The sequence below is a fragment of the Acinonyx jubatus genome, chromosome X, assembly GCF_027475565.1.
Source record: "Acinonyx jubatus isolate Ajub_Pintada_27869175 chromosome X, VMU_Ajub_asm_v1.0, whole genome shotgun sequence".
Lineage (NCBI taxonomy): Eukaryota > Metazoa > Chordata > Mammalia > Carnivora > Felidae > Acinonyx > Acinonyx jubatus.
In genome coordinates this window covers 57,254,540-57,281,500 of record NC_069389.1, presented here as the reverse complement: position 1 = coordinate 57,281,500, position 26,961 = coordinate 57,254,540, and the positions used below count along the sequence as shown (strand labels likewise).

Below are 26,961 nucleotides of genomic sequence, written 5' to 3'. Positions count from 1 at the left end.
GCCTGCTTCGAATCTTCTGTTACCACCTCTCTCTGCCCTTTCTCTGCTTGTGCTCGCTCGCTTTCTCTCAAAAATAAATAAACATTAAAAAAATATTTTTAAAAATGCTGCAAAACAAAGAAAACTACTAGAGCTAATACACAAATTCAGCAAAATTACAGGGTACAAGGTTAACAAACAAAACTCAGCTGTGTTTCTTTATCAGTGAACAATCTGAAAAGGAAATTAAGAAAACAATTCTATTTACAATAACACCCAAAAGAATAAAATACTTAGAGGGTGCCCGGGTGGCTCAGTAGGTTAAGCATCTGACTTCAGCTCGGGTCATGATGTTGTGGTTCGTGGGTTTGAGCCCCGCATCAGGCTCTGTGCTGACAGCTCAGAGCCTGGAGCCTGCTTCAGATTCTGTGTCTCTCTCCCTCTCTGTCTCTCTCGGTCTCTCTCTCTCAAAAGTAAATAAATAAACATTAAAAAAATTAAAAAATAAAGAGAACTAACAGAATTTGCTGAGTAGTAGGACATGAAGTGAGAGAAAGAAAAGATGAAGGCAAGGTTTTTGATCTGAGTAACTGGGTGGACAGAGGTGTCATTACTGAGCTTGGGAAGTGGGGTGGGGGTGACAGAGGACAGGGTGCCTTATTTGGCTGAGCTCTGGAGAGAGGACTGGTATCTCTCCCCAAAGCTTAGCGCTCAGCTTGATTTCTTGCTGGTAGGGTAGAAAGTGGATGGAGAAGGTGGAGGCAATGAGCCTCAAATGAGTAACACACTCTACCATGTATATTTTCCCATGTCACTTCCAGTGAGCACAATATCAAGGCTGAATTTCTTCACGTGGCACCCAGTGTGGCTCCTATGACCTCACCAAGCCCATCTGTGCTGTTCTCCTGGTACTCATCAATCCTTTGCATGTACTGTCCCCAACACCTGGTGAATACTGGCTCTCAGCTCAGACATCACCTCCTCCTATCTCCCACTTGATCTTGTTAAAGTCTGCTTTTCTATCTTCCCCACTACACTGGGATCTCCTTGAGGGCTAAAGGGGCACCTTCATTCTATCTGAGGCCTCGATGACCAGAACAGAGTCAAGCTGGGGTTCAGCGCATATTTGTGGCCTGGAAGAACAACAGCAGAGGAATCACAGCCAGCCCTGAGCCCACCCTGGTGGGTCAGGAGGCCTGACTTCCCACACAGTCGTATGTGACGAGGAAAACAGGGCCAAGGAGGTGAAGTCAGGCTTGGAATTGGACTCAGATTGGAAGGCTGACTCTATCCCCCAAGCAGCAGGGAACAGAGATCAGGGAAGAGTAATTATTCACATGTGTACAGCACTTGAGAGTTTACAGCCACAGACATTATCTCATTCAACCCTGGCACAGCCTCATGAGGTAGGTATCCTCATTTTCCCCACTTCACATCCGAGAAAACTGAGGCCCGATGAGCTAAAGTCACTTGCCCAAGGTCACACAGCTAGGAAGTGACAGCCTTGGGATTTGAATCAAGGTCAATCTGATGGCAGAGACCCATGTTCTCGACATCACAGTAGGCCATACCTTCAGTTGGAGGGGAAGAGGAGCAGTCGGGTCTGGGCGGCCATTTCCTCCTCCCAACCTATCTCTACAGGGTTGCGGCTGAAGGCAGCACGCATTAGCATTTACTCATCCCCTCAGGCCAGGCAAAGATGGCGTCAGGCAGCCTGGGATTCAAATATGGTAGGGAATCACCCGTATTTGAGACTCCAAAGGTAACACTCGGGAGACGTTTGAAGAAAATGTGTGAAAAGTGCAGAAAGGCTGTGGGAATCTTTCCTCCCCACAGCCACCTCCCCCCTCAGGAGCTCTTCAGAGGCAAGCCCCTGGGCCCACTGAGGCCCTGCCCTGCCCCCAGGGAAGGGCAGCTCCCTTCCATTCCCTCAGCCAAAAGCCCCCTGGAGGAGTCTCTTACAGGGGCCTTGCCTTCTTTCTGGTAGGGCGCTGGGCGCAGAGGGTTCTTGTCTGGCAGCAGCTGGGCCCTCGCACCTGTCGATCTAGCTCCCCTGCTTCACAAACACATGTCCCCGCCAAGCTCTGTGCTGCTTCCAGATGGCCGGTCACTTATGCCTTCACCCCACTTTGGGCTTTTTTTCTTTCTCATTTGATTTCTTTTCCTTGCCTTGTTTTCTTCCCAGGCCCTCACTCTCACGCTCTCTTGCTCTTTCCCTCGCTCTCATTCATTCTTTCCTTCTCCCTCCATTGAATACATTTCTTTCTCCTCAGCCTCTCTTTTCCCCAGATTCTAACCAGGTAACTATACAGTGCTAGCTCGTACCTCTGTAACAGTGAGAGGTTCGGATGTGATTTCCACCAGCTCTGACATTCAGTTTTGAGGAAAGGCAAGAAACTGGGCAGGATGGGGGAGGGGGAGTGGTTGGCTAGCGAGCAAGAAAGGGAGATAGAAACAGGTAGTAATGGATTCCAATCCCAGCATCCTCACTTGCTAGGTTGCCTCTCTGAGCCTCCTTCCTACATCTGTTAAAAGGAATTGATAATAGCAACAACCTCACATGAGGGGTAGAGAGGTTTGAGAATCAACCTTGTTCATGCATGGGGAAGGCTTGGATGAACTAGAAGGGGGAGGTCCCAATGGGTGTTACTTAGGAGGCAGTGAGGCCCAGTGGTCAACAGCAGACTGTCTGGGGCCAGTCTGCCTTGTTTGAATCCTCAGCCCAAAACATACAGGGTGTGGAATGTTAGCAAGCTATGGGATATATCAGTACCTCAATTTCCCTACCAGTAAAATAGGAATGAGGTAATAATAGTACGCACCTAACACCTCAGCTTGTTGTGTGGATTCGTTGAGAGAAGTGTGGACCACTAAGAACTGTGAGGGTCTGTCACCTAATAAGCATTCAGAAAATATTACCATCAATGTTTTTTTTTTTCCCTTAATGTTTTGGGGCACCTGGGTGACCCAGTTGGGCGTCTGGCTCAGGTCATGATCTCCCGGTCCGTGAGTTCAAGCCCCATGTGGGGCTTTGTGCTGACAGCCCAGAGCCTGCTTCAGATTCTGTGTCTCCCGCTCTCTCTGCCCCTTCCCCGCTCACACACACACTCTCTCTCTGTCAAAAATAAATAAACAATTTTTAACACTGTTTATTTATCTATTTCAGGGGGAGGGGCAGAGAAAGAGGGAGACAGAGAATCCCAAGCAGGCTCTGGGCTGTCAGCAAAGAGCCAGACGCGGGGTTCAGACCCACAAACTGTGAGGGTCATAACCTGAGCCGAAATCAGGAGTCAGACGCTTAACCGACTGAGCCACCCAGGCGCTTACCCTTGATGTTTTTCGTCAGAGCTAATAGGACTAAAGCTAAACGTCCCCTGAGGCGGTGTTCTTAGGATCACTGGGCTGCAGGAACCCAAACCCCCTGGTGATGTACACTCATCTCTTTGTAGGGCCTTCAAGTATTCTCGTGCTGGGTTGTACCCTGAACAGGGACACCTGAAATTCAGCTTGCTTGCGTTCCTCTTGCAAAGCCATGTGCCCTGGGGTGAGGGTTGTGTGAAGCCCAGAGGGAGTAGCACCTGTTTCTAATTAGTCCAACCAGAGGCGGTGTCTTTCTGTGATCAGCACGAGGAGACTGTGTGTGTTAGTTGACGGGCCCTGTCTCTGTGTCAAGTCAGGAGACAGATCTTGGGTAACTGGGCCTGTGGGCCTCTCTTCATGGCTGACAGCAGAATCTGCACCCCAAGCCCCTGAGGTACTCTGATCCGCCATCCATCTCCAGCTCTGATCGATGCCCCCCGAAGGACAAGTGGCTGTGGCTGTGGGGACCTGAGGAAATATTTTCAGGCCCCCAGGTTATACATGCAAAATGAATCCTAACCACATTCACAAGGTCATATTTGTTTGAGCTAACACCAGACCCAGAGTTAAGGGCCAAGAGAGACAATAGGGCTAGTTGTTCAAGCTGGGAGATTTCTCCATGGCAGTGGGGGCTCTGGTTGGAGCAAAACTGAGGTCCATGGATGGATGATGAGTGGAAGTTTGAAGTCTCTGATGCAATAGGATTGGGAGGTTGGGAGGGGAGGGCCCAGAGCCCAAGAGAGGGGACTACAGGAAATCCTCCAGGCGTAAAGATGAGATTGGGGGGCCGAGGGTCCACTACATCACCTCAGGGTTCAGGTAAGGGAAGCACTTTCAGTCTGATGATGCAGGCAGCAGGGCCAGACTAAAATGGCCTCACCTTTTTAAGGATGAAGTAAGCCAAGAGACCCCACTAGCCTGAGTGGTGGGCAGCAGAAAAGGGAGAGCAAACAAGACCCCAAAGGCTTGTGTTCTACAAGCTGAAGTGAGACTAGGGAAGGCCTGGCATGCTTAAGGCCTAGGCAAAATGTATTTAGCAAAGTGACATGAGGCCCCTGTCACTCCCTGGTGTGGGGGAATTTATGGACTGAGATCCCCTCACGCTGCCCTTTAGGGATTTGAAGCATGTATCCATGATTGTGCTGGGCTGGAGGGGCCATGGAGGGGACAGGAAGGGAGAGCTGTGGTGAAAAACCAGTGTCCCAGGCCCCTGAGGAGAGAGCCCCTCTCTGTGCCAGTGGAGGGAGGCAGGGGCAAGTTCCCCACGGTTTGGCTGAAAGTCATTCTGCCGATTGCTCTTTTTGACACAACCTCACACCCTTTCCAGTCCTATATTCCTGGCTGTGTGCAAACTATTTCCACTTGGATGTTCTGCCAACAAGCTTAAACTAAACATGCTTAAAGCAGGGTTTCTTTTTCCCCACAAAGCTTCACACCTTCCCAAGGCCTCTAGCTTCACTGGTGACACCCAAATAGCCCAGGGCCTGGCAGGCCTGACTGCTTCTCTCTCTCCCCTTCACCAGCACCTCTCTCCCTCCCTGCCTTTGAACCCTGTGCTCTTCCACAGGTACTGTTTTTCACAGTTGTCTTTGCTGTTCCCAGGCTGCAGCCCTCTAGCACCCTGAACCTCATCCCTGGAGATTTCCTGCCACAGCACCTAAACTGGGCTCCCTGCTCTGGGTCTCTCCGTCAACCTGACCCATGCATACATCCTGGCTACCCACATTGATCATTTATTGCAATTGGGGGTGGCAGAGGATCCATTCTAGAGGAAAGAAAAGCATAGACACAGATAACAGTGGGGCAGGTATCCTAATGGGAAGACTTTGGTCTTAAGAGTGAGTTGGACCTGGCTGTGAATCCCAGCTCTGTGATCCTGGGCTTTTATTTCATTTCTCTGTGCCTCGATGCCATTCTCTATAAAGTGGGGATGTTAGTGTCGATTTCCTAGGGTTCTTGTGAAGTTCAATACTAGGAGAGGTATAGACTAGAATGACATCCCCAGGAGCGCCTGGGTGGCTTAGTCAATTTAGCGTCCGACTTCAGCTCAGGTCATGATCTGGGTTCAAGTTCCATATCAGGCTCTGTGCTGACAGCTCGGAGCCTGGAGCCTGCTTTGGATTCTGTGTCTCCCTCTCTCTCTACCCCTGTCCTGTTTGTGCTCTGTCTCTCTCTCTCAAAAACAAATATGCATTTTAAAAAAAATGACATCCTCAAAGGCCAGAGTGGGTGCAGAACTGTGAAGACAGTCCCCAAGGATATGACAGCTGGGTGGCCACACTTGTTTGTATATTTGCGGTTTTCCCATTATGTATAAATAACAGGAAATCAAGTAGGGAATCAATTCATCTGGACCCAATTCTTGGCCCTTTTCAAAATTCCACCCCCCCCCCCCCCCCCCGCTCATATAAACAGCTAACGAAGGCTACAACCTACAAAGCTGATTGGAGTGCCCACGGACGTCCTGTTATCTCTCTGCTGTTCTCAGTTTTAGGTTTCTCAAAGCCGTTTCCCCATTACTAATTTTGTTCCTCTTCTTCTTCATCTTCTCTTCTCTTCAGTCCTCCTCCTCTTCCTTTCTTGTAACACAGGAGCAGAAGTTAGTGCCTGTCCAAGCCCGCTGGCCTGGGGCAGAGGAATGTGGCCACTCCCTCCAAGGGGCGGCCAGGCCCAGGCACTCACTCAGGCTGGCAGCGGCAGGCAGGCAGGCATGCAGGCAGAAAGGCGAGCAGAGCTGGGGAGGCTCCCAGCACCTTGCTCTGAGGGGCTGGAAAGCGCTACAGACGTTAGCTCATCACTCCCTGGCAGAGGCCGACCAGTCTGCTATTCTCACTAGCATCTTCCAGATGGGGAAATGGAGTCACAATGGCATGCAGTGTGGTTGCAGACTATCAGGGTCCTGTGGGAGCTCCTGGATAGGGGTTCCAGATGGAGTAAGGGGAGAAGAGCCACCCAGACTTCTCCAACTGGACTTCTACTTCTTGAGATTGTATGGGGGAAGAAGGACATAGGAAAGAACTGCACCCAGACTGCAGAATCTGAAGGGGGCAGGAGAGAAGAATAGGAGGGGAGTGGCAAGGACTCAGCATTTCCTGAGACCCCACACCTGAAGGGCCCACATTCACTCACTAGCCCATTGGAGTGAATAACTCACCACTCTTACTGTGAAGATGTTGGCCCCACTCATCACCTCTGGAGTAAGGAGGCAACAGAGATAGAGTCTGCATGGCCAGACACCAAAGGGTTAACTATGATGTGGTTAGGTTATTATGTTTTCCTCCCAGTGTTTTTCTGTTATTTCCAAATTCTGTGCAGGGAACAATTATGACATTTAGAGAACCAGACAAAATGCTAATTATTTTTCATTATGAAAAAGAAGAAGCAACTGGGATGCAGCGACAAGACCTAGGCTCGGAATGAGGGGCCCCAGGTCAAGCCCACTCTCACTTCCCAGTTGTGTGACACACGGCAAGTGATTCCACAGAGCTGGCATAAGGTTCAAAGAGCTAATGTATGTGAAAATGCTTTTGTAAAAAATACCGATGGAGGGGCACCTCTTGATTTCCAGCTCAGGTCGTAATCTCACGGTTCATGAGTTCAAGCCCTGCACTGCACTCTTTGCAAACAGTGCAGAGTCTGCCTGGAATTCTCTCTCTCTCTCTCTCTCTCTGTCTGTCTCCCACTCACAGTCTCTCTCAAAATAAATAAATACATGTTTAAAAATATATTGATGGAACTTTTCAAACATACACAAGTAAACATTGCAGGGAAGGTCCATGCACCATCTTCAACGATTATCATCTTATTTTATTTAGATCCCCACCCACCTTACTCCCAGCCCCACTGGAATATTTTTAAATAAATCCCAGACACGCCCTTCATTTCCATAAAGGATTCAGCACTGAACTGCCTTTTATGTTTTTCATAATTAAAAGATAATACGTGATGACTGTAACAAAATTGGAAAATGAAGACGTAATATACAAAGGAGAAAACAAAAATCACCCATAACCACACCACCCAGAGATAACATTTTAGAGTAGTCTATTATTTATTCTAAGCACATATATTTTTTTATAAAATTTTTTTTCAACGTTTTTTATTTATTTTTGGGACAGAGAGAGACAGAGCATGAACAGGGGAGGGGCAGAGAGAGAGGGAGACACAGAATCGGAAACAGGCTCCAGGCTCTGAGCCATCAGCCCAGAGCCTGACGCGGGGCTCTAACTCACTGACTGCGAGATCGTGACCTGGCTGAAGTCGAATGCTTAACCGACTGCGCCACCCAGGCGCCCCAAAGCACATATATTTTTAACAAATGTGGGATCCTACTGTCTATACCATTCGTTAGGTATCACTTTATTGAAAATATAAAAGTAATAAAATTGTACTACAGAAAAATCAAGAAAAGATGGAAATTACCCATAATCCTTTACCACTAATATAAAAACTGTTAATATTTTAATATATTTCCTTCCCATTTCTTTCAACTAACATACATACTGTTAACATAGTGGGATTGTACTGATTATGCAATTTTCAAATTATGAATCTGTTTTAATTGTAAGAAAATAACATAATCATCATTGCAGAAAAATTTTAAAAAGGAAAAGAAACATATCACCCATATTCCATTACTCAGTCATAATGTCCATTAACATTTTGGTGTATCTACTTCCAATTTTTTTATGCACATAAAATTTTTTAATGCTTATTTATTTTTGAAAGAGAGAGAACAAGCAGCAGAGAAGCAGAGAGAGAGGGAGACAGAGGATCCAAAGTGGACTCTGCACTAACAGCACAGAGCTCGGGGCTCGAACTCAACAGACTGCGAGATCATGACCTGAGCCGAAGTTGGATGCTTGACCACTTAACTGACTGAGTCACCTAGGCGCCCCTATGCACATATAATTTTAACAAAAGTGGGAGCATACCATTTATGCAGTTCATTAACTATAAATTCATATTTAATATAAAAAATCATCATATTGCATAACATGGAAAAAAGAGAAAAGACCAGCCATAATCCTACCACCCTACTGACCCTGTTGTTGGTTTGGTGTTTTCCTGACCATTGCTTCATTACCCATATTCATACATGGTTGGAAACATAGTATTTAATTTTCTACTCTTTGTGTTCTTTGCAGCTTGGCATCATATTTATGCAACTTTGTACCCAGCATTTTTTTATTTAATATTTTGTTATGAACATTTTCCCATGAATAAAAGAGTTTCAGAAATCAGGATTTTTAATTTTTAATTTTTTGGTGTCAGGGTATTGAGGTATGTCCTTACCATGGACATTTAGATTACTTTTTATTTTTTCACTATTGTAAACAATTCTCCTCCAAACATTCATGAACAAAGATGTGCTTTTAAAATTTTCTACACACATATGCATCATGTTTCTGGAGACCACTGTATGGCCTCCAGCAGTCCTCTAAAAAGTGGTCACCTTTTATTGGTCCCTAATTTACTCCTGTCATATAGCTCAGACAGCCTTTGCTTCTGGGGGATGGGATTTTGAGAACAAATCTGTTTTCTTCTCCCTCCCCTTCCTGAGTTTATAGACCTCCTTCATCCCCTCTCAGCCTTGTTTTTAAATTAATCAGTCAGTTTTATTGAACCTGAAGTGTATGAGCTGAGACAGGGCTAAGAGGCAAAAGGAAAAGATTCAGAAGGCACAATGACAACATTTGTTGACCACTTAACTACACACCAGGCACCAACCAGGCTAAGCTTTTCCTTGCAACAAACCCACAGAGTTGCTACCATTAAGATCCCCATTTAACAGCCAGGAAAACCGAGGCCCAAAGAATGAAACCACTTGGCCTAAGATCATACAGCTAGTAAATGGCAGTGTGGGAATTTAAACCCAAGTGGACCGACCCCTGAACATGTACTCTCCACCACCAGTCTAGAAGGCCACCTTATCCTCGCAGGCAGTGAGGTGTTAAGGGTGAGGGTAAGGACTCTGCAGTCAGCCTGACCCAGATTCAAACACCCGGCCCCCTGGCTGTGTTAACTTGGTCGTATCTCTGGGTCCCGGTTTCACCTTTGGTAAACCCTACCTCACACACGGCTGTCGTGGGAATTAAATGAGATGATGGATGGGAACATGCTAGGCCAATGCTGGCACACAGAAAGTTTTTGCTGGGTAACCATCCTTGTCCTCTCCTTGCTTCCCAGAGCTCGGGATCTAGTTGCCAAGTTGGAGATAAGAGTTCGGTGGAGAGCTTTGAGCTGGGCTGGAGCCGACTGGGAAGTCTGTGATCGGGGGCAAATTTGCAGATAGATGCAAATGTCTCCTTTGCTCTCTCCCTGCCTCTGCAACTAACCTCCTTTCCTATCTCCCCCAAAAGGAAAGGGGTGGCTTTTGTGCTCCACCACTGAGTGCTTGAAGCCCCTCTCTTTTCTGCTCCCCAGGAGGTGGAAGGACAGCGAAGATGACAGGAAGCCACCAGCTGGGAGACACTGTCCAGCAAGTGGGCACAGAGAATTGTGGCGGAGGGCGCTCCTTTTTCTGCCCTTCAATGGTCCGGATGGGGGAGGGGGCTGGCTGTTGAGCAACTGCTCCGGAGACACTCCTGAAGCCGAGATGAACATATGCCTCTTTCTAACAATTGGCCTGGGAGCCATCCAATAGATGGAGGGCGGATCCGACACCTCCCGGATCCGGAGCCTGCAGCGGCGCTGCTGCCGCTGTTTCCAGACCCGCTGCACAGAGGGAGCGGAGGGGGAGGGTAGGTCGGAGGTCCAATCAGCAAAACACAATTCCAAACCCTGGGGTCGCTCACCTCAGGCAAACACCAAGATGGCTTGCGGATGTATTTCACAGGCAAACTCTGTAGGGTTTCTGGGTTCCGACAGATCCCGCCTTTTAGAGGAAGCAAAGTGGACATGACCCAACGATCTTTGGGCAAAGTGAGAAATGGTGTGTGGGTGTAACGTTCCTGGGGTTTATGTTGAGGCAGGGAGAGGGAAGGAACAGAGCTGCGCAAGGCAGCTTTTGGGGCTGGGGAAGGGGGTTAGCTGGAGTCCAGAGCACGCCCTTCGCTTCCTCCAGGTGTTAAGGAAGGGCCTTGATCCGTCCCTCTGTTTGCTCCCCATCCTTAAGTAAGTAAGCCGGCTAGTCCGTCAACAAACAGAACTTTGTTCAAAGAGCAAATGCAGGGCACTTAGGGAAAAGTGTGTGGAAGGTAAGGGAAGGAAGGAAGAAAGAAAAAAATGAAAAGAAAAAAGAAAAAGACCTTTAGGTCTTCAAATCCAATTAAGAAGATGGAACACATACGTAGTGAAAATGACTTCATGACATTCCCTCGCCTCTTTTCTCTTAACATCAGGACTTTTTAAGAAAAGAGCATGTTTTATAAACAGTGTAAAATGAACAGCTGCTGAAAGGGGCCAAAAAAGAGAGTTTAGTAGAGGGAAAATCCGTGGCCTTCCCATAAGAGGTGAGATGGGAGCTTGCTGGCCACAAGGAACATGAACATGAAGGAAACATGAATGTTTCCCTTAAACATTTGTAAGATAGTATCCCAACCTGAGAAATATGTGCTCTAAATACAAAATGTTATTCCTGCTAGATGGAAATGATTATATAATCGTAATAAAATAACCTGGCATCATGGGAAGGCAGAAGGGATCCCCTCAAGCTCCGGGGCAAGCTCTTCGGACACGGCTGCCAGTTCTTGGCTTTTCTGCGGCGGGCTTCCTGAGGTGCACCTGGCCCCACGGTCCGGATAGGCAAGCATATACCCGCATCGCATCCCGCCAGCCTCCTTCCGCCGGGGGCTAACCACAAGAGAGAATCCCTAGAACCCAACTCCCGCTCAGGCCTTCGAGGGAAGCCGCCGCTGCCGGATAGGCCCTCCATGAGGCTCTGTCCGGAATCCGGGGACTTTAAGGGGAAAGCGACTCCCAGCCTCAGCCCTTCAACAAGATGGTGCGGCCCAGAGGGGGCAAAGAGGCTCGGAGAAAGCCCTGCAGAAAACTTAAAATACTGCCCGGCCAGCACGAGCCCTGTCCCCCTCTCCCCGGCCATTCCCTAGGCCATACCTCTCTACCTCTCTTCCCACCCCCCACACCCCCCCCCCCCAACGTCCTGAAGCCCGCTCTGGCCACCAGATAGATTTTGGTCAAAAAACAGACACTAACAGCTCTCCCTAGCCTCAGCGAAATTGCTAAGTGGAATTTATTGGGCAAGTCCATGCAGGGCGGTGGGGAGAGACCATGTCCCGGGCACGGGCCACCCCCAGCTTTACAGGCGCAGGCGTCGGCCTGGGGCTCAAGCTGAGGGTGCCCATGGCCTGGGCCCGCCGGCTGCACCCCGGGAACCGCGGGTGGTCTCCGGCGCTGTCCGACCAGCGGGGCCGCTAGGACTCCGTTCCCCAGCCGGCCCTTCGCTTTCACACGATCCGCGGTGACTGCACCAGCTTGAGCGCCTTTAAAGGGCCACACACGCCAGCAGCCGCTATAAAATGTTCCCAGCGGCACAGCTGCAGAAGGGGCACCGCTGAGCTGCCAAGAGGAGGCTCGCTCTGCCCGGCTGCCCGCCCGCAGCCTGCCTGCGAGGGGTTGTTCCCGGCGAGGAGGAAGAGGGCCGAGGAAGGCACAGCACCCGCTCTGGCCCTCAGTGAGTATCCAGTTCAGATTTTGCCACCAACTCGCCCACGAGCCAGGACATGTGCTAATAATGCCCTAAGCCGGTTATAAAGACGTGGAAATTGGGGGGGGGGGGGAGAAAAAAAGGGGGGGGGAAAGGGTCTGTCCTTCCTGGGATTCCTAGCCGAGTCCAGCCTGCTGCCGTTTGCGTGTGCGTCAGGGCTATCCGGGCGGCAATGGGGGCTTGAGACCCGGGTCCCCGGCGCCGGGAAGGGACGGCGGAGGCCGCCACCGCCACCGCCCCGGAGTCAGGCGCCGAAGCTGCGGGCGGGCGGGAGGGCACGGGTGCGGGCCGGGGCTCCTTGGCGCGGCACTGTGCGGTGCGGCGGCGGCGCGGCGGCGCGGGCTTTACCCAGGCGCCCCGGGATCGGGTGGCACTGAGCGCGACCGGCTCGCGGCGGCGGTGGCGGCGTGCGTGCCAGGGGCTGGGGGCTCCGCCGCTTCGCCCGCGGCTCACCGGGCTCCGCGCTTCCCTCTCTCCAGGGCAGGCGGCGTCGCAGAGGTAAGCCGGGCCGCCGGGCAGGGCGCTGGGCTGGTCGGTGGGGCCAGGGACTCCAGCGGAGCGGGTGTGGGGAGCGGGCGGCGGCCGGGCGGGCCGGGGTCCTCTGGGGGACTTGTTTTCTGTTTGAAAGCTGTTCTACTGGGGGCGGAGGGGCCGCCGCCTGCCCACCAGCGAGCCTGTTCGCTCGCCAGCGCGCCCGCCTTCCGCCAGCCGGGCCGGGCGCCCGCTTCTCTCGGGGAGACCGCAGCACCTTTTCTCCCCGCGTCCGCGCTTTCTCCAGCTTGGCTTCCACCGACTTTGCTAATCGCCCAGACCGCATCTGGACGCTCCGGCTGTGGGGCTGCACAAAGCTCAGGTTTCCTTCGGGGACTGGAGACGAGAGGGGCTTTTGGGGGGACGAGTTCAGCGGAATTGCGGGATGGAAGTTAGCGAATTTGGGCAACTTGCCTCTTCTGCTCAGCAGACCTTTACTCTCCCCCACACGCACGCCCACACACCCACGCACACCCACGCACACACCCCTCTCCCTATAAACGAGGGCGGCTGGGCCGGGCCGCGCACTGAGTCCCTGCCTCACCGAGCGTCGGACTTGGAGTCAGACCGCCCTGGCTGCGAATCCCGGTTCCGCCACTTTCTAGCGCTGTGACCTTGGGCAAGTTACCGAACCTCTCCGAGCCTCTCTCACTCTTCTGGCAGCCGGCTTATAGCACTGATTACAGGCGGCTTGGCTAGGGGGTAGGCTCAGCCTGCGGCCGCGTCGGGTACTCAGCGGGCGCTCAGTAAGTGTTGATGAGGCGCGGGAGTGGCTGCCGGCGCCGAGTGCGCCCCCGCGCGCGGAAACACCGCGGGGACCCAAACTCGCTGCGGAGCCCAAGACCCCGCGCTTCTCCCCGCCCGCCCATCCAGTCTCTACAATCGGTTCGTGATAGCGCACTTGCAGGAGCCGACGCTCGAGGCCCTGGTGGCCTGGGTGCTCGCGCCCACCGCGCAGGGATGCTCCCAGCTGCCCCCAACTCCCGCAGCTCTACCTGGGATGCGGCGGGGAGGGCAGCCGAGCTGTCCGCAAACAACGGGCCTTTAGTTTTCAGGTGGCGAAACTGACTGGTCTGGTTAGAGCACGTCCAAGCCAAGCCGCAGTACTGTTTGGATTTTTAAATTTCTCCTGAGTGAGAAAATAGCAATCGAGATGGAGCCATCCGGTTGGTGCCATTTTAACTTTTGGTCCCCCAACAGGTCAAAGACTCGGCCCCCTACCTGCCTCTCCCTTCTCTCTACTTCCTTTACCTTCCCCACCCCCATCGAGGCGGGAGGGGGCTGGCGGCCCGAGGGAAGATTCGTAGGGAAGGGAGGGAGGCGGGACTGGGAACTGGTGGCTGGGGCCCGCGACACCGGCGGGCGAAGAGGCACTTGTTGCTTCGGGTTATCCAGCCGCCTCTTGCAGAGGTTTCGCAGTGGTCAGCCCGCAGCTTGGAGAGCAGCCTGGGACGTTTCCGCGCTGCCAAGTTTTGCCTTCGAATGGACTGGGTGGCAGAGTGGGGACAAACTGGGGGAAGCAGGGGCCCGCATTCCGATCGAAATGGTATTGCCTCTTCAGACGGATTCAATAACACTTACTGAGCGCCTACTGAGCCCAGACCCAGGGCGGGTGGAGAGGTGGCGGTGATGGGAGGCCACAGATCCGAATGGAAACAGGGTCCCGCCTAGGGGAGCTCCCAGCCTGAAGGGGGAGACATGGTAAAATGGTCTTCCCAAGAACTGATATCAAAACAGAGATACTTTTTTTTTTCTCGTTCTTCCCCCACCCCCTACTTCTTTTTTCTCTCTCCTGTTTCTTCTTGTTGTTGTTAATGTTGTGTTTTCTTTTGGTGCGTTCCGGTGCCTAGCAGCATAAGGGAGGGAGGCTGGATAGGAACGGGGAAAGATGGTCAAGCCCCCCCCCCCCAGACATTTTTTCTTTGGATATGAAATTGCTTGATACCAAAGGTACTGGGCTCTTGAAGATGACATGGATTAGATTCCTTGTCTTGTGATCGCTGGCTTGAAATATTCTCGTGTTGCCTCAGAGAAGAAACAGGGCTCCAATCAAGCAGCAGTGGCAAACCCAGAAGCTGATTTTCTCATGTTTTCTCCCCACCCCCTTCTTCCTTTCTCTATTTTTCTTGCCTCCTTCCCTGATAAGTAAGTGGTGATGATAAAGACAGGCAGTAAGTGGTCACTTTCTAGAAGTATCTGAACAGATTTCTAATGACCACTGGAGAGAGGGAGGTATGGAGAATTCAAACCTTGTTGGAAAGATTAGAGATACTTTTTAAGGTCCTGAAGAATCTTTGAGCTATGAGGTATTTGTAAATAGGAAATTCTACCTAAGTCATCATGAAGGCTAGAATATATAGGGATTAAAAAAACAAGCTTCTAGGAAGAAAACTTGAGATTTTCCAGAGATTTTTTTTTATTTTCTGGTTTGGGGGCATTCTTTTCCTCCTCATCCCCTTAATCCTTTGGCACTTGAGCTAGGAAATCATTTCTTCAGGAGCCATTTGAGTCATTTCAGGTATGATGACTTGGCCAGTGGTCAGGTGAGGCATGTGGGTAGAGGGGTATTAGATCCTGCTCCCAGAACCACAGCTACCTAATGGGAAAGCCATTGCATCTCAGTGCCTCAGTTTCTCTCCAGGAAGAGTCATTCCCACCAGTCCCTGCAGATGGGTGTGGCTGGGCTCAGAGCAGATATCCTGGGAAAGTCCAGTGCTGCCAGGGTTGTCTTGGAGACATGGAGAAAATCGAGACATTTCTAGCTGCTCTCTGGCTGCCTTAGCATCCCCGGACCACCCTGATCAGCCCAGGTTCTCTCAGACCCGTGCCCAAGGCAGGGCTTTGGAACCCCATGATGTTAGCTTTGGGGACGTATTCCTTCCCTGGGCCAAAGCAGCCAGCTTTCCAGGTCTTCCCTGCCCTGACTCTTTCCCCTCTTTCCCAATCCCGGTGGAGGTGTCAGGTCTCCAGCCTTGGACACCAGTGGCCCACTGAGAAAGTGTGCTACTTGCTCAGGGACATTCCTGTCCTCAGAATCAGAAGCTGTGCACCTCACACACATACTTGAGGCCCTGAAGTCACTTGTGTGAGGAAACAATAACGTGTGCCCCTCCCCCCCCTCTTGGTGATGTGGGTAGCTTGCTGCCTGGGCAGCATATGGCTAAATCAAGCACCTTTCCTGTCTCGGGCCAATGTTCTAGCTTGATCTCCTCCCTGTGCTCAGGTGGTTTCTGGTCTTGGGTCTAACCCCGGTGCCATCCTTGCCTTGTAGCTGTGTGGAGTTACCCTGCTTAGGACTTTGCTAGTGCTTTCTTGGTCAACGAAGACTGTGTCCTTATCCTCTCTTTTCCCTCACATACAGCACAAAAGTTCCAGCTGGCAGCATCATCTCCCACCAGTTTATCCAACTTCTGCCAAGGCTCTGAAATGCCAACCATGTCGAGGCCTGCACTTGATGTCAAGGGTGGCACCTCACCTGCAAAGGAGGTAACTGGTGCCATTTTGCAGATGGAGACCCTGAAGCATGGAAAGACAAACTGATCTGGGCCTGGCGATAGGCCCTCCTATGCATGGTGTCTAGTGTCCTGTAGCAGAGAGGAAAGAAACGGCAGCGATTTCTTTGGGGAGGCTGAGAATAGCTGCTGCCTAAATGTGGTCAAATTGAACCCACTGAGGTGTTGGAAGATGGCAGATAAAGGGAACAGAAATAGAGGGTCATAAGACCACTCCATTGCAAAGATTGCTGTGAGGCTGAGAAGAGAGCCAATGAGATGCCCTTTTCAGAATGGTGAAGTGAAAAGAAAAATGGTGAAGTGAATGAAGAGTCAGGGAGAGAGAGTGAAAGCCATGAACCCACTTAGGATGGTGGGTGCCCAGCACGGAGGACTTGGGTCTGAGCTCAGCACTCAGAACCATGGTAGTAAAAGGATATTCGAGCTGGAAGCCTAACCTTCCATGGGGCCTGCTTCTTCCCTCCCCACCACTAGCCCCAAAGGAAGTGCACATAGGGGCTTTCTGAGCCTGATGAATGGCGCTGGCAGAACCATTAACAGGGCTACCATGCTGTGCCTTTCTTTCTCTTCTAGGATGCCAACCAAGAGATGAGCTCTCTGACCTACTCTAACCTGGGAGTGAAAGACCGCAAAGCAGTGGCCATTCTGCACTACCCTGGGGTAGCCTCGAATGGAACCAAGGCCAGTGGGGCTCCCACTAGTTCCTCAGGATCTCCATCTCCAATAGGCTCTCCTACCGCCACCCCTCCCACTAAACCCCCACCCTTCAACCTGCACCCTGCCCCTCATCTGCTGGCCAGTATGCAGCTGCAGAAACTCAATAGCCAGTATCATGGGATGGCTGCTGCTACTACGGGCCAACCTGGGGAGGCAGGGCCCCTACAAAACTGGGGCTTTGCAGCTCAGGCGGGAGGGGCGGGGTCACTCTCTCCTTCTACTGGTGCCCAGAGCCCTGCTATCATCGACTCGGACCCAGTGGATGAGGAGGTGCTGATGTCGCTGGTGGTGGAACTGGGACTGGACCGGGCCAATGAGCTGCCAGAGCTGTGGCTGGGGCAGAATGAGTTTGACTTCACGGCGGACTTTCCATCTGGCTGCTGATGCCAACTGTCCCTAAAGATGGAGGAACGAAGCCACCGATTCTGTTGTAAATAAAAATAAAAGTTACTTACAAACAGATGGGCTGGCTGACAGTTTTTCTCATTGAGGTCTAAAGGCCTGTAGTGTGATCAGATGTTCCTTTTAGCAATTCATGGTGGGGTGGTGGGTGAATAGCTGGGAGGAAGGGGGAGGCTCAGAGGGGGCTGCTCACCAAATGCCTCCAGCCACTGCCACTGCCCTTATCCCTCCAGGAGCCCAAGGACCTAGCCTTATTGTCCTAAGACCCCAGGAAGGCTGTCCTATTCAAGGTTGAATACAGGGGGTGTGCCTGGGTGACACAGTTGGTTAAGCATCCGACTCTTGATCTTGACCCAGGTCATGATCTCAGGGTTTATGAGTTCGAGCCCTGCATCGGGCTGTATGCTAATGGCATGGAGCCTGCTTGAGATTCTGTCTCTCCTTCTCTCTGCCTCCCCAGATTTTATGCTCTCTCCCTCTCTCAAAGAAACTTAAAAAAAAAAAAAAGGTTGAATACAGGGGCTGGCTGGGGACGTTCTTAGATGTTAGACTAATTCAGACCCATCCACAGTCTCCTTACCACTTGCACATCCAAGTCAGAAGTGTTCTGGCCACATGGTACCCACCTTACAACTCTAAAAGCCACCATACCCACTCTCTAGGCCCCAATCTTGACCCATTAAGGCCACCCCTTTGCCCTCTTGCCTATGGGCAATAGATAGGGCCTAAGAAGCATTTTATGGCCTGGGAGCTAAGATTTCTCTGGAAAATTGTGAAAGTAGCAGACTCCCATGATTACAATCTGGGATTCTAGGTGCCTTCAAGTCTCCCTCCAAGTGTGGGGCACTCACTGGTGTGCATGTCCTCCTAACTCCAGGCCTCCTGGCCTGTTTCTTTAGGCTGACCCATTCACCTTAGAGATACAGATTAGGGCTGGGCCTGAGAAGTTCAACGTTTGGGGATATAGCCCTTGCTCTTAGATTAACTGCCGAAGAGGAAGTGGCTTCAGAAGCATGCCACATGACAAGACTAGAACTGACTTGGATCCTGGCCTTGGGGATGCCAGCCCCATCCTCATGTTGATCCAGTCCAAGAGCCCAGAGACTCCTACCCATATTTCAGACTCCCAGAGACGTTCTTCCTTGGATATTTTAACAATCTTTCTCAGGACTAAGGTCAGACCTATCCCATGCAAGTGCTTTCAAAGCGCTTCCCACTGACTGAGGCAATGCATTGGGTTCAGCACTCCCTGAGCACCTGCTGTGGGCCACACACTCTGCTGGGCACTGGGAGCATGAATTAAAGTTACTACCTTCAGGGATGTTCACCACCCAGAAGGAGAAAGGCACCAACAAAGTACAACACAGTTATTTCCTAGAACACAAGGAAAATGCTATTTGATCCCAGAAAAGGAAACAGCTCCATCTGCCTGGGAAGTCTAGGGAAGTCTTCCTGGTATTGAACTGCCTCATTTGTTTCTTTGTATATCTCACAAGCAATAAATACATAGTATAATCTCCCTGTGAAAAGTAGAAACTTTACTTACCCATAAGGCTAAAGTACCCTTTGACCAACTCTCTCCCTCAATCCGATAGCCTCCTGCTCTCCTTAGAGGTAGCAGCTGTTTATCTATTCATGGTATAATCTCACTGGCCTTGTTCGGTGCCTTTACACAAAGACATATCTACCCTTAGAAACCGTTGGGTATGGGGCACCTGGGTGGCGCAGTCGGTTAAGCGTCCGACTTCAGCCAGGTCATGATCTCGTGGTCTGTGAGTACGAACCCCACGTCAGGCTCTGGGCTGATGGCTCAGAGCCTGGAGCCTGTTTCCGATTCTGTGTCTCCCTCTCTCTCTGCCCCTCCCCCGTTCATGCTCTGTCTCTCTCTATCCCAAAAATAAACATTGAAAAAAAATTTTTTTTAAATAAGACTAAGGCTGGGGCACCTGAGTGGTTCAGTTCGTTGAGCATCAGGCATCAACTCAGGTCATGATCTCAGTTTATGAGTCGGAGCCCCACACGGGGCTCTCTGCTGTCAGCACAGAGCCCACTTCGGATACTGTCTCCCTCTCTCTGCCCCTCCCCTGCTCACGCTGTTTCAAAAATAAATTAAAGACTAAGGTGAGCCAAGGGAAGAATGAGTGGGGGAAAGCTGTTGTGCAGGTATAGGTTCCTGAGAGGGGCTGCGATGGCTAAGAAGTTCAGCATGTAGGGGTGCCTGGGTGGTTCAGTCAGTTAGGCAGTTAGGCGTCCAACTTTGGTTCAGGTCATGATTTCACAGTTCATGGGTTGGAACCCCACATTGGGCTCTCTGCTGACAGCTTGGAGCCTGTAGCCTGCTTTAGATTCTGTGTGTCCCTCTGCCCCTCCCCCGCTCATGCTCTGTCTCTCTCTCTCTCCCAAAAATAAACATTAAAAAAAATTTTTTTAATTAAAAAAAAAAAGTTCAGCATGTAGAGTCACAGGGCTGGTATGAGTTTGGGAGGAGACAATGCAGAGGAGGTTTGCAACAGGCAGAGCACACGGGGCCTTCTGAAAGGTCAGGTGAGGAGTGTGTCTTTATTCTTAGTACCACTAGCCCTGTGGCTGAAGAATCTCAAAGTTTGTAGGAAAGCAAAGAATTAGCCAACTTTGCTTTTTTTAAAATTTTTTTAACGTTTATTTATTTTTGAGACAGAGAGAGACAGCATGAATGGGGGGAGAGTCAGAGAGAGAGGGAGACACAGAATCGGAAGTAGGCTGCAGGCTCCAGGCTCCGAGCTGTCAGCACAGAGCCCGACGCGGGGCTTGAACTCGTGAACCACGAGATCATGACGTGAGCCGAAGTCGGACACTTAACCGACTGAGCCACCCAGGCGCCCCCCAACTTTGCTTTTTAGGATGATCCCACTGAAGATGGATGGCTAGATTCATCCAAGGCTTCCAATAGAAAGACATGGGGTTCTGGGGGAACTGGTGAGGCAGGGGAAGGAAAACAAAGAGAGAACAGAAGCCTGGGAGAGCAGGGTGGGATTGAGGGCTGGAGGTCCGTGTGCAGAGAAGAACAGAACAAGATTGGAGGAAGCAGGAAGCGAAGGGGAAGGAGGGAAGTTGTGGTCAGCAGGTGTATTTCAGAATCTGGACAGCTCTAGGGCAGGGGTGGGCTCAGGAATGAGCTCTAAAGCAGAACAGCAGGATGTGGAGGGAATCTAGCCCCTAAAAGTCTGGAGGATTTGAGGTCCTTCCCCAGCCGGGGCCTTTGAAAACATGATTCTGACCAAACAAAATAGGTTAGCCATCTGGATCCAGCACATGGTCCCCAGCTTGCTACCCCTGACCTCTGTGAGCTCTTGAGCTTCCAGGATGCCAGCAGCCCTTGGGGTGGGGAGAAGCCCAAGCCAGAGGGCCAGTGCCTCTGTGAGAGGAAGGGGCTGCCTTGGATCCTGGAGGTAACAGGGGTGCAGTTGGGAAGCACACAGTGGCAGGGAATTGCCAGGGAGTCCCTAGAGCAGGCATGGTGGAGGAGGCACAATAGGAACTTGAACATGACAATCCTGTTTCCCAGTGGCAGGAGGCCAGAAGTGTGGCCAACTAAACAGCCTCCTCTCCAAAGGGCTTGCAGGGAGGAAGAGGCAGGGAGCATCCTTTAGGGAGGGCCAGGGCCCTCCTCAGGTGAGGAGGGGAAGGATGCGGTAGGGGGAGGGGCAGTAATTGTTTATTGCTGGAGAAGGGGGACGAGTGAGGGAATGTCAAGGGCACAGTACTGAAAGGCAGGGAAGCCTCTCCCCCTGCTCCACCATCTCATATTCAGGCCTTTCACAACACAACAAGATACATTTATTAGGTTACCAGAAGATTCCTGAAGCCAGCTCTAAGTCTTGCCCTGGGAGGCCAGGAAGCAAGGTTCCCAGATGCCCACAAATAAGGAGCACTGTCCAGTCACAAGGAGCGGAAAGAGATGTGTGGCCATGAACACCTCCTGGGACCAGCAGCTGTGTTGCTCCCTAAGGACAAATTAGGGGAACTTTGTCTCTGCTGTCAAGGAACTCACAGTCTAGTGGTGGAGACAGCCATAGTCTTGAAGGATGAATTGGATTTCCATAAGGTAGTAATGCTGGCAGGGGACGTGGTGGGGGGGTGGGGGAGGGGGCAGGGGCATGGCCTTCAGGCACAGGGAGCAATTGGAGCACAAATAAAAAGATAAAATCAAAACTTGGTGTAAACCAGAACCAAGCATTAAAAAGCCTAAGGCTCTTTCAGGAAGAGCAAGAAGTCCAATTTGACTTCCTTGAAGGTCAGAGGGATGAGAGAAGGTAAGTTAGTATCAGATCTTGCAATTGTTTCTACCTTATTCCAGAGGCAAGGGGAAAGCTATCATTCCACAAACTGGGACTGACTCCCTATTGGGGACCAGGAGCACCCTGAGCCCTGGGAATACATGGCCAGCACATTGCCCTTGCTCTCATGAAGCTTGAAGTTTAGCAAGGAGATAGACAACAGTCAAATAATCACACAGATAATGAAAATTACAAACCATGAGACATTACAGGAAGAAAAGGTACCGGCACTATAAAAGAGTGTAATGGGGGCTTAATTTCAATTGCAGTATCGGGAAGGGCTTGTGGAGGTTTTGAATAAAGGAGTGTTGTGGTCAGAGCTGGCATGAGGAAAATGAATCAGGCTGTAGTGTGCTTGACAGATTGGGATTATGGTGATGCTAGAAGGCTGTTACAGTGGTTGAGGCAAGAAGTGACAAAGACAGGAAATTAGTCTATGATAAAAAGGTAGCATTTCAATGGGGAGTTGTTGTTCAATGAGTTTCATTTTTGCACGGTAAGAAAGTTCTAGAAATCTATTGCACAACAATGTGAATAACTTAACAGTACTGAACTATACATTTAAAAAGGGTTAATATGGGGTCACCTGGGTGACTCAGTCAGTTGAGCATCCAACTTAGCTCAGGTCATGGTCTCATAGTTCGTGAGTTCAAGTCCCACATCACGCTCGCTGCTTGCTTTCAGGTCAGAGCCTGGAGCCTGCTTCGGATTTTGTGTCCCCCTCTCTTTCTCTGCCCCTCCTCCACATGTGTTCTCTCTCTCTCTTTCTCTGCCCCTCCTCCACATGTGTTCTCTCTCTCTCTCTCTCTCTCTCAAAAATAAATAAATAAACATTAAAAAATAAAGTTTAAAAAGGTTAATATGATGAATTTTATGCCGTATGCTTTTTACCACAATTTTTTTGAAGACAGCATTTCAAAGTAGACAGGAAGTGGTGGACTATTCAATAAATGCCTTGGGACAACTAGATACACTACCTCACACTTTACACCAAAGTGAATTCCAAATAGAGCAAAGATTTAAAAATTTTAAAAATGAAACTATAAAAGTACTAGAAGAAAATGAGAGGATTTCAAAAGAAAATATTGACATCAGGAGACCTTCCCAAGAATGACACAAAACCCAGAAACTATGGAAGAGACTGATACATTCATTCAACTACATTTTTAAACGTTTTTTAAAAATGTTTATTATTTTTGAGAGAGAGAGAGACAGAGTGCAAGTGGGGGAGGGGCAGAGAGAGAAGGAGACACAGAATTTGAAGCAGGCTCCACCCAAGCGCACCTCATCTACATTTTTTTAAAACTGTATGGCAAAAAAATATCATTAAAAAAGCAAAATCATAGGGCATCTGGGTGGCTCAGCCGGTTAAGAGTCCAACTCTTGATTTTGGCTCAGGTCATGATCTCACGGTTCTGGAAATCCAGCTATGAGCTCAGAGCCTGCTTGGGATTCTCTCTCTCCCTCTGTCTCTCTGCCCCTCCCCCACTCATGCTCGCTCTCTTCAAAATAAATAAAAATAAACTTAAAAACAAGAAAAAATCAGAGGATAAACAATAAGCTGGGGAACATATCTGCAACTCCTAGTGAATATTGAAAACAACTCTTACAAATCAATACCTCAAACACAGCAACTATAGGAATGGAGGAAATAGTATCAACAAATAATATCAAAATGAAATACATAAAAAAAATTAAAATGGCTTTAAAACTTAGAAGATATGGGGTGCCTGGATGGCTCAGTTGGTTAAACATCCGACTTCAGCTCAGGTCATGATCTTTCATGAGTTCTAGCCCCACGTCAGGCTCTATGTTGACAGCTCAGAGCCTACAGCCTGCTTCGGGTTCTGTGTCTCCCTCTGTCTGCCCCTCCCTTGTTCACGCTTTCTCCCTTTCTCTCAAAAATAAATAAAGATTTTTAAAAATATTTTTTAAAGAAAAACTTATCAGAAGATACTCAGAATCACTCATACTAAAAGAAATGTATTTCAAAACTACACTAGGGGACTTCTGGTTCCAGAATGGGATGATATTGACTCACTTTCCCCTGTTCCTCTCCTTCCATTACAACTACCCTAGAAATGATTCAACAGACAATGATGAAAGTCTTCTGAAAACAGGAAAGAAGGTGGACTAGCTAGGAACTTCAGGACTTGAGGAACAATAATGTGGTGACTTTCTTCAGTTTTCTTTCTCCTTCTCCTTCTCTACCTCCTGCTCCTCCTCCTCCTCTTTTTTTTGCTGGTATGAAAGAATATATATATATATATATATATATATATATATATACACATATATATATTATTTTGTTTATTTATGTAAGTAATTTGTACACCCAATATGGGGCTCAAACTCATGACCTCAACATCAAGAGTCTCATGCTCCTCTGACTAAGCCAGACATGTGCCCCGAGAATGTATTTTTTATTGAAGTATGGTTGACATACAAAATAATATTAGTTTCAGGTGTATAACATAGTAATTTGACATCTTATATACATTACAAAATGGTCACCATGATAAGTCTAGTTATCATGCCTTTTCAGTTTTCCTTTTATCTTCTGTACATCCCTAGACTGGATGCCAAAGAAGCCTGCAGCCCAAAACCACCAAACCAATGGTCACACACACACACACACACACACACACACACACACATTCACACACATGGACTGGAGACCTACTGGGAGGACCTAAGCCTGGCTCCACAGCCAAAGTCCCAGAAGGTGGTCCAGTCTGCTTACAGCCACAAAGCCCTGGGCGATCTCAATCCCCATTCCAGAACTGGCACACCCACAGGCAGCTTGTTTGCCTGCAGCAGTAGCAGGAACAAAGCCCTGTATCTCCCTACCCTCCACCCAAGGGGCATAAGGAAACCCAGGCCCAGGGGCTTCAACAACCTTCCCCTCCCCCAGAAGATCACCCAGCAAAAAGCTAGCAACTCAGGGAAGCACCTTCTGTCCCTGCAGACAGCCCCCGCGGGGATTAAGCAGAAGCCCCAGGGACAACAGAAAAATGAAGCAGACCAAAATAGGGGTTGGAAAACTAAACTGTCACTGGAACCACAACCCACAGAGGTATACCCAAACAAAAGTACTAAACCTAAACAAGGTACTGCCTGCTAAAGTAGAAGATGGAAACGGGATTAAGAGTCTTCTGGGGCGCCTGGGTAGCTCAGTCGGTTAAGTGACCAACTCTTGATTTCAGCTCAGGTCATGATCTTATGGTTTGTGAGATCAGGTCATGATCTCATGGTTTGTGAGTTCGAGCCCTGCATCGGGCTCTGTGCTGACAGTGCAGAGCCTGCTTGGGATTCTCTGTCTCCCTCTCTCTCTGCCCCTACCCTGCTCATTCACTTGAGCTCATGCTCTCTGTCTCTTTCTGTCTCTCTCTGTCTCTCTCTGTCTCTCTCTCTCTCTCTCAAAAATAAATAAATAAACATTAAAAAAAAAAAAAGAATCTCCTAACATGGGTGCCTGGGGGACTCGGTCAGCTGAGCATCCATCTCTTGATTTTGGCTCAGGTCATGATCCCAAGGTCATGGGATCGAGCACCACATTATACTCTGTGCTGAGTGTGGAACCTGCTTAAGATTCTCTCTGTCTCTCTGTCTCTGTCTCTCTCTCTCTCCCCCTCTGCCCCTCTCCCCTACTTGTGCACTCTCTCTTTTTCTAAAAAAATTAAAAAATTAAAAAAGAAAGTAAAAGAATGAAAAAAAGATGCATCATGTAAACATTAATTTTTCAAAAATCAGAAGTGATTATATTCGTATCAGACAAAGGAGACTTCAGAGCAAAGAAAATTACTAAGGACAAGTAGGGACATCACATAATGGTAAAAGGATCAATTCACCAAGAAACATAGCAATCCTAAATGTGAATGCACCAACAACAAAGCTTCAAAATACAGGAAGCAAACAGAGTGCTGCAGGAAAAATAGATCTGCAATTAAAGTTGCAGAGTTCAACATCTTCTCTCAGCAATTGACAGAACAACGAGACAAATTCAGCAAAGTTATAGAGGCTCTCAACAGCAACATTAACTGAGAGGATCTAATTGACATTTATAAAACACTTCATCCAATGACAGAAGAATACATATTCTGGATATGTATATAAATAACTTCTGGAACATTGGCCAAGGCAGGCCGTATTCTAGGTTATAAAACAAACATTAAGAAATGTAAAAGAACTGGGGTGCAGGGTTGGCTCAGTCGGTGAAGCATCCAAGTCTTGATCTCAGGTCAGGTCTTGATCTCAGGGTCACGAGTTTGAACCCCACATTGGGCTCCATGCTGGGTGTGAAACCTACTTAAAAAAAAAAACAAAAAATGAATGAATTAATTAAAAACAAATGTAAAAGAACTGAAGTCATTACAGATTATGTTCTTGGCAATAATGGAATCAAACCAGAAGTCGACAAAATAAAGATAAGAGTAGAATCTCCAAACACTTGGGAACTACAAAGCATACTTCTAAATAATCCCTGGTTCAGAAAACATTAAAAAAATTAAAAACAAATCAAAAAGGAAATTTAAATATATATATGTGTGTGTGCGTGTGTGTGTGTGTGTGTATATATATATATATATATATATATATATATATATTGAACTGAGTGAAAATGAGAATATGGTATATTGAAATGTGCAGGATGCAGCAAAAGCAGACAAGGAAATGTATAGCACCAAATACTTACATTAGAAAGAGAGGAAAAATCTCAAACCAGTAGTCTACATACCTACCTCAAGAAGCAAGAAAAAGAAGAGCAAAATAAACCCAAACCAAGAAGACAGAAGGAAATAAAGATGGAAGGAGCAATCAGTGGAATTGAAAACAGAAAAACAATGGGGGAAAAAAATCAATGAAATAAAAGCTGGTTCTTCAGAAAAAAAGTCAATAAAATTGGCAAAACTCTAGCAAGACTGACACAAATAAAAAGAGAAAACACAAATTACCGAAATCAGGAATGAAACAGGGAATGGCACTACTGATTCTGCAGCTATTAAAGGGATAAGAGAATACTGCAAATAACTACATGCTCATAAATTCAGTGTACAAGAAATGGACCAACTCCTCAAAATCCACAAGCCTACAAAACTCTACCAAGATGAAATAGGCAATCAGAATAGTCCTACAACCATTAAAGAGATTGAATTTGTGTAATTAAAGAACTCCCAGGAATCTTTAGGCCCAGATTTTTTTCACTGGAGAATTATATGAAATGTTCAAAGAAGAATTAACACCAATTTTATACAACGTCTTCCCAAAAATAACAGGAAGAACCACCTCTCAAGTATTGCTCTGATATCAAAACCAGACAAAGACAACACACAAAAGAGGAAAATTACAGACCAATATCTCTCCTGGGCTTACATGCAAAAATTCTAAACAGAAATTTAACCTCAATCAACACAATTTACCATATCCACAGACTAAAGAAGAAAAAAATATATGATCATATCAGTTAATGCAGAAA

General features: G+C 48.7%; 1 protein-coding gene across 6 annotated transcripts; it reads left to right on the top strand.

The window, feature by feature from the left end:
* Positions 1–11,753: 11,753 nt before the first annotated feature.
* On the top strand, positions 11,754–17,229 carry CITED1 (Cbp/p300 interacting transactivator with Glu/Asp rich carboxy-terminal domain 1). Of its 6 annotated transcripts, none has more exons than XM_053202482.1 (4): positions 11,754–11,974; positions 13,587–13,704; positions 15,900–16,024; positions 16,624–17,229. In XM_053202482.1, the coding sequence occupies exons 2-4, from the start codon at positions 13,692–13,694 to the stop codon at positions 17,149–17,151; spliced, it is 666 nt and encodes a 221-aa protein (XP_053058457.1). In that variant the 5' UTR covers positions 11,754–11,974; positions 13,587–13,691; the 3' UTR covers positions 17,152–17,229. The 6 variants fall into 6 exon arrangements, with proteins under 6 accessions (XP_053058457.1, XP_026909420.1, XP_026909417.1 ...); XM_027053616.2 differs by lacking the exon at positions 11,754–11,974 and adding an exon at positions 12,292–12,505; XM_027053619.2 differs by lacking the exon at positions 13,587–13,704 and having other exon boundaries at positions 11,799–11,974.
* The last annotated feature ends 9,732 nt before the right edge of the window (positions 17,230–26,961 follow it).

Coding starts and splice junctions, on each gene's coding strand:
- CITED1 (XM_053202482.1), top strand. Junction 16,025..16,623: donor GCACCTCACCTGCAAAGGAG/GTAACTGGTGCC, acceptor TTTCTCTTCTAG/GATGCCAACCAAGAGATGAG.